Genomic DNA, 17,294 nt, shown 5'->3' with positions numbered 1-17,294 from the left:
AGCTCCTTGCTGGCCTCAGGCAATTACCCGCCTTTCTCAGGACACCTTCCATCCTACAATGGGGGGCGTTGCATGCCATGCCAGTGCCACTGTGACTGCCTACAGTTTTCTGCGGACTAGGAAGCCTCCCCGGCCTCCTTTCCGAATGATGGGGGGAAAATAAATCTCTCCACAAAAGGTGCCCCTCTTACCAGTTTTTCTTTTTCCGGGTCACGAGTCCTGTTATCCATCTCCCACCATTAGTCCGGACGACACTGCTGTTCTCCCTGGGGGTCTGCTTTCCCACTCTCTTTAGAAATCCTAAAGGAAGGGGAGTGAGTAGTGACAAACTTGTCTTATCTTTGGAACTCTGTCCTAAGTCTGGGACTTTCAGTCCTGGGTATGTAACAGAACCTCAAGGATTGAGATAATAGAATGTTGTTTTATATCTTTCTAGTACTTCAAACTAAATATAAACTCTGTGAGAGCAGATTTTGCTTCTGTCTCAAGTATGCTTATGTTTCCAGTGCCTAGAATAGTGCCTGGTGCGTAGAACAGCTCTATAAATATTTGTTGAATAAATGAGTGGGTGGACGGATAGATAGATAGACAAGGGTTTAGCATAGTGTCTTACCCACAATAGGTATTCAGTGATGTTTATTGAATGCATGGGCAAAAATTGCATGAAATAATAAAGGAGTGAGTTAAGTAGAATGGCATGATCTTACTATATATTTTAGCAGTATTTGATCTGCTTCTGAGCCTGAGTAACAAACTTAGGGGAATAAGGTGGTATGGCAGAGGGTAGACTAATTCACAGAATTAAAATATGTATCTTGCATCAGTTTTTTAAAAATGACAATAAAGGATATTATTTTTATGTAGATTTTAGAGTATATTGAATAGTTGACAGAAGTTTTTTATGTACAGAGTTATCCTAACCACACCCTCAAACTCTTTCCTTTGTTCTTAGATACATTTTGGAGGAAATATTCAGAAAACAGATATTGAAGTTCTTATCTGAGGACCCTTGTAAGTGTACAGGAGGTGCTTTCCCTGGTTTTGTGCCAAGGAGAGAGAACGTCTGAGTCTCTTTCATGTTCCCACAGAGTCATAGGGGTCACTGGTGGTTCCTGCACAAATATTCTCCTTTATGGAACAGGCTGCATGTGCCAGTATCAGCTTACTTTGGCACAAGAGGATGTCTTTGTTTATGCAGTAATTCTACAAATAATTATTGAGTGACTACCAGACTAAAGGCACTGTCCTGGATGCTGAGGTTAAAATAGTAATACGAATATTTCTTCTGCCCTCAAGAAATTAGAGGAGGATTCCTGTAAACAGTCAATTTCCTGTATAAGACAGTGTGGAATTAAGCAGTAGACTTGGGCATGGGTGCAGTGGGACACAGAGGGAGGGTACCTGATTCAGGGTTGGGGAAAAGAAAGCTGAGATCTATAGGGAAGCAAAGGATATTAGTAGGTAAGAGAGGAAGGAGGGTTGTTCCAGGCAGAGACAAGTCAAAGCCCTGGAGGTAAGAAAAAGAATTGTCTTTGGCAAACAGCAAATAGTTTCATGATAAACTATACATAAATATAGGTAAGTATCTGGTTTTCTAAGTCTAAAGAAGATTTTTTAAGCATAAAAATGAAGGAAATAGCAGGAGAAAAATTATTTAATTATTTAATATTACATTTCATATCTAAATTATCATGAACAACATTTAACAACAAATAGCAATCTGGAAATAAAAAATATTTTGAATATTCAGCAACTTCTAGAAATCAGGGGTGATCTGTTTATGTACCATTGTGTTACTAATATTTGACCCAGGGCTCACTATGATTGTTGAATGAATGGAAAGAATCAATATCTTCAAAAGATACTAAAGAAGTAATATAAATGAATAAGAAAAACCAAACAAATTATATGAAGGGCAGAGTGAAAGAGGAGAGTGAAAAAGTTAGCTTAAGCTCAACATTCAGAAAACTAAGATCGTGGCATCCGGTCCCATCACTTCATGGCAAATAGATGGGGAAACAGTGGAAACAGTGGCTGACTTTATTTTTCTGGGCTCCAAAATCACTGCAGACAGTGATTGCAGCCATGAAATTAAAAGACGCTTACTCCTTGGAAGGAAAGTTACGACCAACCTTGACAGCATATTAAAAAGCAGAGACATTACTTTGCCAACAAAGGTCTATCTAGTCAAGGCTATGGTTTTTCCAGTAGCCATGTATGGATGTGAGAGTTGGACTGTGAAGAAAGCTGAGTGCTGAAGAATTGATGCTTTTAAACTGTGGTGTTGGAGAAGACCCTTGAGAGTCCCTTGGACTGCAAGGAGATTCAACCAGTCCATCCTAAAGGAGATAAGTCCTGCGTGTTCATTGGAAGGACTGATGTTGAAGCTGAAACTGCAATACTTTGGCCACCTGATGCGAAGAGCTGACTCATTTGAAAAGACCCTGATGCTGGAACAGATTGAAGGCAGGAGGAGAAGGGGACGACAGAGGATGAGATGGTTGGATGCCATCACCAACTCGATGGACATGGGTTTGGGTGGACTCTGAGAGTCTGTGATGGACGGGGAGGCTTGATGTGCTGCGGTTCATGGGGTCACAAGAGTCGGACATGACTGAGTGACTGAACTGAACTGAACTGAATAAAAATAAATGATGAAAGTAGTAAAACAGAAGGCAAAGAAACTTAGAGAAGATCAGCAAAAGACACATATGACAGGGATTTGATTTTAAATTTTAAAAATAGATATTTAAAGAGGTGGACTGTAGAGGATTGAATCTAGGGGCAATCCTTGACACTAGCTCTGATCAGTGGGATGAGAGGGTGCTATGTATGGCCATGCACTTTGGATGCTCACTTGGATGACTCTAAGGCATAATCTCTTGGAACTAGTTCTCCACAGTGGCAATACTAAGGCCTGTCTCAAAAAAGATCCCCTGGAGAAAGAAATGGAAACCCACTCCAATATTCTTCTTGCCTGGAGAATCCCATGGATGGAGGAGCCTGGTAGGCTACAGCAAAGAGTCAGACACGACTGAGCAAATTCACTTTCAGTTTTCACTTTCAAAGAGTTACTGGGAAAGGTGACCCTGCAAAGCTCTTAGCACAGTACCTGATAATGTAGACACTCAATGGCCATTTTCCCAGCCTCCAGGGGAAGGAATGGGGAGATACCCTTCTTTATTTCTAAGGAACGTACCCAGAGTGAAAGGCAAATTTGATCAGTCTGGAATATGAAACTAGATGAAAGCTTAGCACATGAAATTATATTTGTGATGTCCTAGAGAGCCAAGAAAATTAAGAAATGAACCAAGTAACTCATCATATTTATTAGATGTAAGAATGAAGGTACAGTATTATCATTTCCTTGTGATAGTTGTATCTAATAGTTCTGAAACCAATTCACAGTATTCATGTCAGACTTATTTTATGAGACATTTAACCATTGCTAAATTAAATTTCCTAAGAGAATGTGCCACTATAACTTCTCTGGAGTTTCAGAGATAGAAATCTGACCCATCATTTCTATTTTCATGAAAACCATTTAACAGAACTTTGTTCCAGTAGAAGTGTTTATTGAGTTGTAAGCCTAACACAGTTCATTGGCTGCATGCATTTCCACACTGACATTTTTCTCAGTGCAGATTTGCATCAGTTCATTAGTACTGACAGCAGATGGTAGCACTTTCACACAAATTTACCTTCTGAATTGATCTAAGAAATGTCACTAAAAAGATCCTGACAGTTTTGATGTTCTTCCATTTCTGAAAATGGTATGTTAAACAAATAAGGTGTAGGATTTTAGATTTTCTTGAACTCCAACACATAATTCCTAAACCAGCTAAAGATGCTTTCATCTCTGATTCTGGCTGTCTGAAGGAGAAAGTAGAAAATGCAGATAATCTTTCCTGATAGCATAAGCCTTAAAAAATCACTATTGCAGAAAAATTGCTTTTGAAGAATATTATCTAGATTGTCCACACTGATCAAATGCCTCAAATTATTTGTAAATTCTCTACCTTACTTTGTCTGAATTCAAAATTGCTTGGCTAGCAGGATCAGCTCATTGACTGTTACTGAAAAATAGTATTAGCTTAAGTCACAAGGCAAACTTTAAATTCTGTCACTTCTGCCACATTAAGATATCCAGAAGATTAGCTACATTTTAAAATTACAGATCTTTTGCCTTTTAGTTAGGGTTAAATCATTATATAAATTATCACACAAGAAGACTTAATATTTGGTAAGTGAATGAATGAAGGAATATATAAATCCTAATCATATTGAGGAAACTATTTTCTACATTATATACCTAGTATTATATTCCTAATAACTCAAAGCCTTGTAGTATTCAGTAGTATTATGTATATAAACAAGGATTTATTTTGAGTATTTTAAAAATTAATTTTCCATCTGCATTTGAAAAGTAATTAGTGATTTGGTTAATTTACCAAAAGAGAAGCTGATTTGAGAAAGCATTGGGTGTTTACTGTAAATTGTTTAACCACATAATTAAATATAGTACTTTTAACATGTTGCTAGAAGAGTGGTCATGATTAATAATATACTTCAATGATTTATTTATCAACAAAAAGGACCTTTTTGCTTCTGTTGTTGTTGTTCAGTTGCCAACTCATGTCTGACTTTTTGTGACCCCGTGAACTGCAACACACCAGGCTTCCCTGTCCTTCACTGTCTCTCTGAGTTTGCTCAAACTCATGTCCATTGAGTCAGTGATGCCATCCAACTATCTCATCCTCTTTCGCCCCCTTCTCCTCTTATTCTCAATCTTTTCCAGCATCAGGGTCTTTTCCAGTGACTTGGCTCTTCAAATCAGGTGGCCAAAGTATTGGAGCTTCAGCTTCAGCACCAGTCCTTCCAATGAATATTCACAATTGATTTCCTTTATGGCTGACTAGTTTGATCTCCTTGCTGTCCAAGGGACTCGAAAGCATCAATTCTTTGCACTCAGCCTTCTTTTGGGTTCTAAATGCTCTCAAAAACAATACCCTTGCTAACATTCTAACACTAGAAATATAAGTTAATACTGACTTAATCTAGCTAAAATAACAGTGATTTCATTCAATATAGTTCTATTCCCTCCCTTCCTTTGTGCTGTTATTGTCACATATGCTACATCTATGTATGTTATAAACCCAGTGCTACACTATTATAATTCTTGCTTATATAATCCTGTCTATTAAAGTAACTAAGAGAGGAAAAAATACTTAGCTCACCTTTTATATTTACCATTTATGATGCTTTTTATTTTTTCCTGTGGATTTCAGTTATCCTCTGGTATTATTGCCTGAAGAACTTCCTTTAGTATAAGGCAAGTGAATTAGCAAGGGATTTTCTCAGTCTGTTCCTTTGGAATGTATTTATATTACCTTCATTTTTTTAAAGGACAGTTTTGCTGGATATGGAAACCTTGATTGACAGGTCTAGGGTTTTTCCCCCTAAGACTTTGAATATCTCTTTCTGCTGCTGTCTGGACTGATGAGAAACCAGCCATTACTGTATTTTTATTTCTCTTTATATGATGAATTATTACTTTCTTGCTACTTTTAAGATTTCCTCTTATCTTTGGCTTTCAGCCATTTAACTGTAATATGTCTAGGTGTGGATTTCTGGGTTTCTACTTAGGGTTTGCTGGTCTGCTTGTATCTGTAGATTAAATGTTTTTCATCAAAGTTAAGAACATTTCAGCTAGTGTTTCTTCAAATATTTTCCTTGCCTCTTTCTCCTTTCCTTTTCAGACTCCTACTTCAGGTTTGTTGGTATGCTTGGTATTGTCCCACAGATCTCTGAGGATTTGTTCTTTCATCTTCATTTTTTTCTTTCAAATTGTAGAATTTCTATTAATGTATCTTCAAATTCATTAATTCTTTTTATTGCCATTTCATATCTACTGTTGAGCCATCTAGTGAGTTTTTTATTTCTCTATTATACTTTACAACTCCAAAATTTTATTTGGTTATTTTTATAGCTTGTGTTCCTTGATTGAGATTACTTATGTGCAGTCATTATTATAATTTTTTCCTTTTAACTCTGAACATGGTTTTCTTCAGTTCTTCAGACATGTTTTAATAGCTGCTTTGAATTTTTTTAAATCCAATAATCAGGCCCACTCAGAGTCAGTTTTTATTAAAGGACTTTTTCCCCTTAGTGTGCATCTGTTTTGATTCTTTGATGTCTCATAAATTTCTCTGAGGGCTTCCCTGATAGCTCAGCAGGACATTTTAGATGATACAGAATAGCAATTATGGATTCCAATATTTTTCTCTGAAGGTTGCCTTTTTGTTGTTGTTGCTATTATTTTTGTCTGTTTGTTTTAGTAACTTCATAGATTTTATCTTCCGAATTTGCCTACTCTGTAAATGTGGCCATTGATGTCTCTATTTTGTCTTTCACTTTTTTTTTTTTTTTGTCTTTCATTCTTAATGTTCATGTTCTTGCCTGGTTTCCATGAGGTCGCCAGCTTGGTCTGCTTACCTGTGTTAGCCAGTGATCAGACAGAGGTTGTGCTTATATACCTCAAGCCTACAAGGTTTCCCTCATTTATTCATGGCCGTGTATGTGGGCTGGGAGCCCATCCAAATTTCGTTAACGTTCAAGTCATCATCAGCTTTTACTTTTCATCAGGCCTTCTTGTATCTCCCTTGCACATGTGCAAGTCAGCCCTGCTGGCAGCTCTGCTATTGGTTCTCTAGTCACTGGCTCCACTCCCACAAAACCTCCCTGTTGATAGAGCCAGGTCGGGGGTGGAGTTGGTATGGCAGTATTTCTAGGCAAGAAGGTTGTAGACTGTCTCTGTGTCTAACTTGATGTTCTAGCAGCTTTTCATGAATTTAGGAGCCGACTATACAGAGTGAAGTAAGCCAGAAAGAAAAACACCAATACAGTATACTAACACATATATATGGAATTTAGAAAGAGGGCAATGATGACCCTGTATGCAGGACAGCAAAAAAGACACAGATGTGTATAGCGGACTTTTGGACTCAGAGGGAGAGGGTGAGATGATTTGGGAGAATGGCATTGAAACATGTATAATATCATGTAAGAATCGAATTGCCAGTCTATGTGTGATGCAGGATACGGCACGCTTGGGGCTGGTACACGGGGATGACCCAGAGAGATGTTATGGGGAGGGGGGTGGGAGGGGGGTTCATGTTTGGGAACGCATGTACACCCGTGGTGGATTCATGTCAATGTATGGCAAAACCAATACAGAATTGTAAAGTAAAATTAAAATAAATAAATAAATAAAAAGCTATCAAAATTTTTATTTGCCTTTGGTTAATTTTCACATCCCAGAAATGATTGTTTTTTGACAGTTTTGTCCTGTTTTATACCTGTTTTTCAAGGAGATTTGTTGACCTCTATGTCATCCTGCTATAGTTAGAAGTCCACTACTATTGTTATTTATTAGTAAAACTTTTCTCAAAAGATTACAGAATATCTCTTTTTATAATTCCTGACAAGATCAAACATCTCCTTACCTGGCTTTTTCAAACCAAAGCATCTTACCAAAACAATATAATTTTTATTTTTAAAATACTATTTAAACATTTTATTTTTAAAAACAGTCATTCATTTAAATATATTTTGTCTAATTATACAAGTTCTTAATTATAGTAAAAGACAAAGAATTTCTTAGGTGGTCAAACCTGCGTTAACAAACTATCCAGGCTGTTCTAAAAACCCTTCTAAGGTATAAAGTGAAAGTGTTAGTCACTTAGTTGTGTCCAACTCTTTGCTACCCCAGAGACTTAGCCCACCAGGCTCCTCTGTCCATGGAATTCTCCAGACAATAATACTGGGGTGGGTAGCCATTCTCTTCTCTGGGGGATCTTCTCCACCCAGGGATCAAACCCAGGTCTCCTACATTGCAGCCAAATTCTTTACCATCTGTGCTACTAGGAAGCAGCAAAGCATGAAAGTCCCTATTATTTAAAAAGGTGTTTTGCACAAGCATTACTATGTATTTTATCAGCATATAACCTTAAATACTAATGTAACTGTTTTATGTGAGGATAAATGAATATTAAAATGTTGTAGATTACTGAAGTGTTTTTGAAGTGTCTGAGCTATTATTTTAATTTAAATTCATTTAAGTTATTTTCCATTAATTTGTCCTATCAATATATTGATAATTCTAGTGACTATATATACCATTGGGCTTCCCTGGTGGCTCAGACTGTAAAGAATCTGCCTATAATTCAGGAGACCTGGGTTCGATCCCTGGGTCAGGAAGATCCCCTGGAGAAGGGAATGGCAACCCACTGCAGTATTCTTGCCTGGAGAATTCCATGGACAGAGGAGACTGGCAGGCTGTAGTCCATCGGGTCGCAAAGAGTTGGACACAACTGAGCAACTAACACATCAATATATTGATAATTCTAACTGCTATATATACATAGATTTTTTTACTAATTCAGACTTTTCCTATCCTTGGTTATAATTAGTTATCATATGTTTCTAAACATTTAGATACTAGTCAGTGATGTTTTAACTATGCTGTGTAACTACATAGGAGCTTTTTATTTTTAGATATTGAAATTAGACTTTGTTGTAGGGTATTATAAAAACATACTTGAGTCATATTATGGATGTCTAGGTGTTGTTATTCTTATCTATTTAAATATCAATAAATTGAGTAGTAATAGCCAACCAAGTGCTTATTTTATGTTAGGCACTATTTTGAATGGTTTTCTGGCATTTTTTTCATTGAAGGATCACAGTCAATCTATGAGGTATATGCTGTCATTAGTCCCAGTTATCAGATAAGGAAACAGAGATATGAAATGATTAAGTGGTTTGCCTTAGCTCAATTTTTAACTACAGATCCCAAGCCTGCTCTTATCTACTTGCTATATGGAATGAGCAATAGATGTGATTCAAGTCCAGGTCTTTACTAAGCAGCATCTAATGAGCAGAGCTGCAAGGTGACACAGGCCAACATCTGCTTAGAAAATGACCCTCTGAACTTTAACTGTTTCTGTATCTCTTGGAGATGTCTTATACACTGATATGGTTATTCTTTGGAGATCTTATAAAGGTTAGGCCACAGACCTATTATAAGGGAGAGACAAGGTCTTGTCTATGTGATGAAGCCATGATTCATGAGTTTCCAGCTCCTCAAGGAGACTGAACCATGAATGGTTAAGATTTTTGGAGGACACTCTTGCATAGTAATTGTGAGTGCTTCCATCCACCATGCAGGCCAGAAAGGGAGAGCCCAGCCAAGATCTCTTCCTAGTGTCCCCCATGCTTCAAATGGGCCTGTGAAAGTGAAAATCACTCAGTCGTGTCTGACTCTTTGCGACCGCGTGGACTATATAGTCCGTGGAATTCTCCAGGTCAGATTACTGGAGTGGGTACCTTTCCCTTCTCCAGGGGATCTTCCCAACCCAGGGATCAAACCCAGGTCTCCCACATTGTGGGCAGATTCTTTACCAGCTGAGCCACAAGGGAAGCCCAAGAATACTTGAGTGGGTAGCCTATTCCTTCTCCAATGGATCTTCCCGACCCAGGAATCGAACCAGGGTCTCTTGCATTGCAGGCAGATTCTTTACCAACTGAGCTATCAGGGAAGCCCTCAAATGGGCCTGAGAGCCCCAGTATTATAACACTCTGATCTCTTAGAGCCCTGTTGTTCTGTGTGTTTGTTACCCTTTCAGTATTCCCAGGCTTTCAGTAGAGTCTTGTTTGACTAGTCCATTCTACATCAGCTGCCTGAAGCTTGGGCTCAAGTGTTAAAGTTGGAGAGTTTCCCCATGGAGTGGCCATGATAATCAAGGGCTGCCAAGTGGGGAATGCCTCCTGGAGTAGTGGAGACTGCATGATCAAGCTGACTCTCTGCTTTATGAGTGTTCCATGCAGCGCTATCCTGGAGGTCTAGGTTTCATCTTATTAAAGAAGGTAAACGTGTCTTCACAGATTTGGTTACAGCTCTTCATTTCTTCCATTGGTTACTATACAAGTAATCCAAGAGGAATTTAGACTAAATTTAGCCTTTTAAATCCTAGCTCTATAAACAGCAATTAATTTTAGTTCTGAATAATTCTAAAATTCTTTTGTATTTCCTCTGCACATTTCCTGTACTGATTTCCCTTTATGGTCTCTGCATTTGTCCAGTTTCTCTGCACAGTTGGATTTTTCTTGCCATCCTGATCTCTGTTGAAAGATCACCTCTTCAGTAAGGCCTTCCCTTTCACCAAATCTGAATTATTACCACCAAAGTTGTATTACCTTGCTTTGTTTTATTCATAGCCTATATTATTATCTAGATTATCCTGTTTACTTATTTGTTCTGTGTGTTTACTGGCTATCTCCTGCACTGGAATGTAAGTTCCGTGGGGTGAGGGACTTGGTTTATCTTAGAGTGATCTCTGTAACTATTGATAGATCCAGAACTATTCCTGGCAGGTATGTAAGAGATGATCACTAGATATGTGATGAATTAATAAATATTAGTTTAAGGCCAGTAAGGGGAGCCAGAATCAAATTGGACGTGAGGACTTGGTGATAAGCATAACATATCTGGGCTGTGGTCACAGTGTCAGGTTAGAAACAGGAATGAGGGGTAGAGAGCAGGAGAGTGGGGGCTTGAGCTCTGTGTGCAAATCAGGACCCTGGGCAGAGATATCTGGAGGTGGCCCCTTTAGGGAGACATACTCGTACTCTAGCCTACTTGCAATGAATAACTCAGCCCTGCCACATACACACACCCTCATCTCTCCACACCCAAGGTCACCCGTACACATACCTCCTATTTATTGTGGATAGGTGTGTTCACTTGTGCACAAACATAGTGGAGGATGTAAGATGTAATTCTTCCCATGGACAGCTCTGAGTTCAACTTCTCCTTGGACTGGCTGAGGAGAAAGGCAGCCAGGGGAAGAAGCCAGGCAGCCCTCAGTCCAAATCCAGCCTACGGGCTTGTTTCATTTGGTCTGCACCACATTTTTAACAAATGGTGCCAATATTTAAATTTAGGAGGTTTTACATAAAAATCTGGATGTCTAGGTTATTTTGACAAGTAGGAAGACCTGGCACAGCAAGCGTGCATTCCACCTGGCACAAATGGCCGGAGCAGAGTAGCAAGGACAAGCTTGGCTGGGCGCACTCTCCAGGTCCACGTGGCCCTTGTCACCTGCTGGTGCATTTAACTGCCTTTCCCCTTCATGTCGCCTGCTTGGTCTTCATAGGTGGTTGTCTTAGCCTGTTTGGGCTGCTATAGCAAAATATCACATATCGGGTAGTTGATATACAACAATTCTCGAGGCTGATCTCAACCTGAGACCAGGTTGAGATCTCCAGCCCTCCATCATCAGGCCCTTTTCCAGCTTGCAGATTGCTCACTGTGTGCTTACATGGCAGAAGAGGATAGGCTAGCTGTCTGAAGCCTCTTTTATAAGGGCCTTCGTCTTATCTTGAGGGCTCTTGACCCTCACTTGCATGACCTAAGCACTTCCCAAAGGCCCTACCTTCTTCTACCATTGCACATTAGGGTTTCAACATATGAATTTGTGGGACCCAAACATTCAGATCATAGCAGTATTGCAATATGTGGTCTCTGGCATAATGGCTAATGCACAATGTAAGCAACTGATAAATTTATTAACAAAAACTGTTTTCAAGTTGGTCAAATTTATGCATAGATCACTCACCACATAGCAACCATCTTGGGATCCCCATTGCTTACCAAATGATGTCTACATCCCTAGTCTGCTAGCAGTCCGACCTGTATCCTATATCCAATCATTCTCTTATAAAGGCAGTGGAGTTCTGTCTTATGGACTTGGAACTCATAGAAACAGCTCCATAAGCTTGGGAAAGACAAAAGGAGAGACATAGATAAGCAGAGAAACTAAGGGAAAGAGAGAGACAGACAAGAGCAGTACAATTTAAATGAAAGTGTTAGTTGCTCAGTTGTGTCTGACTCTTTGCAACCCCATGGATCGTAGCCCAATAGGCTCCTTTGTCCATGGGGTTTCCAAGCAAGAATACTGGAGTGGGTTGCCATTCCTTTCTCCAGAGGATCTTCCCAACCTGGAGATCGAACTTGGGTCTCCTGCGTTGCAGGCAGATTCTTTACCATCTGAGCCACCAGGGAAGCCTACAGTTTAAATAGTGCCAGTCATTCCTCTCTTCCACCCTGTCCTCTATCCTGTCTACTCACTGGTCATGTGCCTGGATGCAGTTAGGACTGAAAGAATTAACATGTTGACAAAATTTATGTAAGAAAATATGTGAGGACTTCCCTGGTGGCCCCGTGGTTAAGAATATGCCTGCCAATTCAGGGGACATGGGTTTGATCTCTATACAGGAAGATTCTACATGTTGTGGGGCAGCTAAGCCTGTATGCCACAACTACTGAAGCCTGTGAGCTCTCAAGCCTGTGTTCCACAAGAGAAGCCTGCAGTGACAAGCCTGCACACCGAGATGAAGAGTAGCCCCCACTTGCTGCAACTAGAGAAAGCCTGCATGCAGCAATGAAGACTCGTGCAATCAAAATACTCATTTAGAAAAGGAAGGAAAATACGCAAATGATTTTGCTTCCCTTACCACTGACTGTTGCTGAAGCTGAAACTCCAATACTTTGGCCACCTGATGCGAAGAACTGACTCATTTGAAAAGACCCTGATGCTGGGAAAGATTGAAAGCAGGAGGAGAAGGGGACTACAGAGGATGAGATGGCTGGATGGCATCACTGACTCAATGGACATGAGTTTGAGTAGGCTCTGGGAGTTGGTGATGGACAGGGAGGCCTGGCATGCTGCAGTCCCTGGGGTCACAGAGTCAGACATGACTGAGTGACTGAACTGAACTGAACCATTGACAAACAGGTGAATGAAATGCATTGTTCAAATGGTCAGACTTGAGTTAAAGCTGAAGAATAATTATAGGCCAAAGGAAACACCAGCTAAAGAACAAGATAAAATGTATCTGCAGTTTGTATTGAGTGCCATCCTCTATCAGTAAATAATTTCTTCTCACCAACCTTTTTCTCATGTTTGCATTATGAATTATATTTTAAAATAGGAATCAATCTATATCTTAATTTAATAATTTGAAATTTATTTTTTAATAATTTGAAATTTAAAATAAACTTTTATCTTAAAGGAGTAGACCTGAGTATGGATTTTAACTTTTTCAAAGTAATTCACGCCAGCAATCCTGGGCCAACTCTGATTCTTTCAGGAGCATCCGATACTTGGACAACCCTTTTTTGTACTTCATCCCTGCATGACGAGTGAATTCATGACTCCTGTGTTAAAGAATTCTCAAAAAATCAGTAGGTAAGAAATACCATCAAGATACATTGGCTTCAGTCTTATTTTAAAAGTGTAAATCCTTTTATGTGATTCTAAAAGCTAAACTAAAAAAGAAATATTCTTTGTAATAATAATAATGGCTAACATTTATTGAATTTTTTTACTGTGTTCTAGGCATTGTTCTAAGTATTTCAGATAGATTAACGCACTGGATTTCTATAACACCCCTGTGAGCTAAGTACTATTATTTTACCTGGTTTACAGAGGAGGAGGCTAACGCACAGGGGGCCTAAATAACCAAGGTCACATATCTTATTGAGTGGTGGAACCTGGGGTGTGAACCCAGGCACTCTTGCCTCCGAGCCACACTCTTCACCACTGCACTCTGCTACCTTAGCTAATGCTGTCAGCTGGGTCAAACTGGAATCATTGAGGAAAGTCAAGAGCATCAGTGCCTTGACCCTCCCTCCCTTAAGCTGCTTTAGTGGGTGCTCCTCAGCCTCTTTGGCCCCCAAGTCCCTGTCAAGCAACGGATTGGCATTTGGAAATGCTGAGATTCCAAGTGGCCAGCACACATCTTTGAAGAAAGCCTCATTTCTCTGATTGTTGGTAAATGATTTTCTACTACTCGAACAACCACAATGGAAACAGAGTTTTCTGTGTTTCACTTACTTCCCAGGAATGTCAACTACATCACGTCGTGGCTGAGCATGGTAGGGCCAGCTGTCGGGCTGAATCTTCCTCTGAGTTACGCCACAGCAGCCTCTCAGGATGAAGGCAATGTCAGTGGACAAGGTAAAGAGAAGCCTGCGCTCCACGTTTCCTGTTGCAGAGATCCTGGGTCTCTTTTGCGTTTGGCTGTGTCCCCCCTGCTGGCCCCAGCATTTATTAAGTCTGCTTTCATCTCTGACTGGACACTGACTTGTCTGTTTAGTTTTCCAGCCAACCAGCGTCCACTCATTTAGGAAGCTCTTGACTTTCCTGTAGTAACACTCACCCAACCACAGAGCTGAGTGGTTTTATTTTAGAATTGATATTCTTGAAACAAGTCTTTACTGCTCAGTTAACCTTCTTTCATTTTCTTGGCTTTTGTCTTTTTCTTCAGATTCTTCTATTGAGAGAAAAAACTTAGAAGAACACTGAGAATTTATGCGGCCAGCCCTGGTTTTAATGGGGCCAGTATGGTGTGAGATTTCAGCTCACCGAGATTCTGCTGTGGATTTTTTTCCCCTTGGAAGTAAATGTCTGCAGCAACTGATATGCTCTATGTTTAGAAGAAACACGGCAAAGACACAAATTACTAAAAATAGCAAAAAAGGGCTCTAGCTTGGTAACAGAAACAATGACATCATCAGGGCACTTCCAGGTTCTTCTCCCATATCTCTGAGGCTCGTTCTCTTGATCTTTGATTTGAGAATAACAAGATACCTCACAAGGTCGCTGTGAGAAACACATGAGAGCTTCAGTGTGTGAGAAAGTATGGGAAAGTATTAAGCAAATATTCATTAAATGGTCACCTTTCTTATAATTGATTGTCATTCACTAGTCTGTCAATAAGTTTAATAGTAAGATATTAAGATGAACCATGGAAAGTTTGGTTTGGGGTTGCTGTTTCGTTTTTCATTCTAACTTGCTAAGGTCTTAAACCAAGAGGAAAACGTAATCACCTCTTTAGAGCAACTAGATTAGTGCCTGTCAGTGAGGGATGCACTTGAGTCCTTTGAGGATCTTTCTCAGCTATGGGCACTGGCCACCTGCTGGAGCTGCCTCTCTGCGTGATTCTGAGGTACCTCCTCCTGTAGAAGTTCTGCTCTGGATGTAGCTTTTGAGCTGCATTTATTTATATTGTTTTGGTCTCCCAGTAGGCCTTTTCCAGTTCTGTGCACATAACTGGACTTCAAGCTAGACTTACTTCCTAACACTGTCCAGGTCTCACCCAAGAGACTGGCTAGCAAGGCATCTAGGAGGCACCTGGAAAGGCAGCCCACTTGCAGGGAGCAGTTAGCATGACGGGATTATCTGCTGGCGAATCACAGAGGGCCCTGCCATCCCCGTTATTCTCTAGGTTAAGGGCTGCACTCTCAGGCAGGGAGCAGAAGTAGAGAAGGGGTTAATTCAAATTGCTGGAAAAGCTAAAAGTAAATTTTAAAATGCTGAGCTGCACATATTCATGCTGGTATGAGAGCCTGCTTACATGCTTGCTGGGCATTTTGGTATTTACCACTTAACATCTTTTCAGCTTCTGCAAGGGATTTTTCCTCCCCACTCTCCCTAATGTAAACACAGATTTCTTAGCAAGTCATTTCTCAAGCCATGTCATTTCTGGGGTTGAAAAAAAATGGAATACTGTGCCATGTGGATGATGTACTCATCTGGGAATATTCGTTGTCCTTTGTGAACAGATTCTGAGGTGATAGTAGTCTGTCAGCTTGGGCGCAGTGTGTAGTTTCTTTTTTTTTTTTTAATTTAAAATGTTTTTTCTCTGATTGATAAAGATCTGAAAATTCATCACTGGTAGAAAAAAGTTCTGAAGAGCTCCTCTAAGGTTGTGGAGACCACCCTCCTCAGTTAGGTCCTTCTCCTCAAGCAGTTCTATTTCTTTTCAGAATTTTTTTCACTTAAACTTTTACTATTTGGTTGATAAAAATTTCCTTTTTTAAAAGAATGCAGTAAAATAACAGACTGTTATCCCAACAGTCATAAAATTAGAAAAATGTTTTGTCAAAGTAACAGTTCTTTCTCTGTAATATGAGAAACTTTTCCCTAAGGGCTTCCTGTCCAGCTAATATGAAGGCAGGGCTCCTTCAGTCAGCAACAAGACTGGTTACAGCTGCTGCAAGCCAGTCTCCTAAACTCCACTTCTGTGTGATCTTAGTAAACCCCTTTCACCTCTCTGATCCTCACATTCTTCATCTGCACCATGAGGAAGCTCAGCCATGTGACTTGTGAGGTCCACCCAACTCTTGGGTCTGTGAACCTGGGACAATTCTAGAGAGCTGAATGGTGAGGTTGGTTTGCTACTAGCTGCATTGCTTGAGCTAATTTTCTTAATCTCTTTTAGTCTGTTACCACTTCTTTTTTAAAGTCCATAGTATCAACCCCACTCACCTAACAAGGGCACAGAGATCAAAATGGTAAGTATGTCTAATGTGCTTTGTAACCAACACAGTGCCTTGTGGAGTCATGTGAAGAGGGGATAATCAGCCTACTGAGGCATCATCCCTGCTCCCTCCTGCCTCAGTTCTGGTCTGACTCCTTCCCAGGCAGGTGATCAGCACGCCTTCTCTGCCCATAGCCTATCTGGCCATTGCTTACGCTGGTTCCCACCTGGAAGTGCTTCCTTCCCCATGTTTCTATCCGATTCTCAACCTGCTCCATGTGATTCACTCTTGACAGAACCATCTCTGACCCCACAAGCCCCCACTGGGGGACTTCCTCCTTTGCTATCACTGTACTTAGTCATAGAAGCATGTAGTTGTCTCCTTTTCACTCTGATCTGATGGATAGTGGCTAACTTACTGAGCCAATTTTGGGGGGTATGTCGGCATGCGCAGAAGAGTTGCTATCTGCCCTGTAAGTGATCCAGGGCCTGCTTGTCAGTCTGGGGACCCGAGTAGGTGGGGTTTTTCTTTGAGTGACCATTGAAGGGCAAGAGGCTGTGCTGATTATCAGGTACTAGCCTATAAGCTACAGATTACAAAAAAAGAAAAACTACCACGCTGCATCCAAAATGTGTAAGGTAAAAAAAAAATCAGAAGTGGGTTTTTGCATCCATTTCTCCCTGGATAGGTATAGTTTTTCTTAATACTCTCAGTGTATTAGGAAATGGAGATCTGCATTGTCAAAACTAGCTTTTACGTAATTCAGAGAGCTGATACTCCAGTGAGTTGGAGTTTTGGGGGGATTGAAATTTCAGAATAAGAATATGTAGATATTTGCTTCGGCAGATACTTACTGAGTTCCTCTTATGTGGTGAGCCCTAGGCTAGGTGACAGGGTAGCAGATGGA

At 40.1% G+C, this 17,294-nt stretch overlaps 1 protein-coding gene across 1 annotated transcript in view; it reads left to right on the top strand.

Annotated features, from left to right (window-relative positions):
* ATG10 (autophagy related 10) overlaps positions 1-16,997 on the top strand; it is a 266,281-nt gene extending 249,284 nt beyond the window's left edge. Inside the window, exons 6-8 of the mRNA XM_040239430.1 lie at positions 13,213-13,310; positions 13,966-14,081; positions 14,392-16,997. Coding sequence (XP_040095364.1) covers positions 13,213-13,310; positions 13,966-14,081; positions 14,392-14,429 — 252 coding nt within the window. The 3' untranslated portion in view covers positions 14,430-16,997. The remainder of the gene's footprint in view (positions 1-13,212; positions 13,311-13,965; positions 14,082-14,391) is intronic.
* The last annotated feature ends 297 nt before the right edge of the window (positions 16,998-17,294 follow it).

The sequence above is a fragment of the Oryx dammah genome, unplaced genomic scaffold (assembly GCF_014754425.2).
Source record: "Oryx dammah isolate SB20612 unplaced genomic scaffold, SCBI_Odam_1.1 HiC_scaffold_5, whole genome shotgun sequence".
Classification (NCBI taxonomy): domain Eukaryota; kingdom Metazoa; phylum Chordata; class Mammalia; order Artiodactyla; family Bovidae; genus Oryx; species Oryx dammah.
Note: the sequence above shows the minus strand (reverse complement) of the source record. Positions and strands in the feature narration are given on the sequence as shown.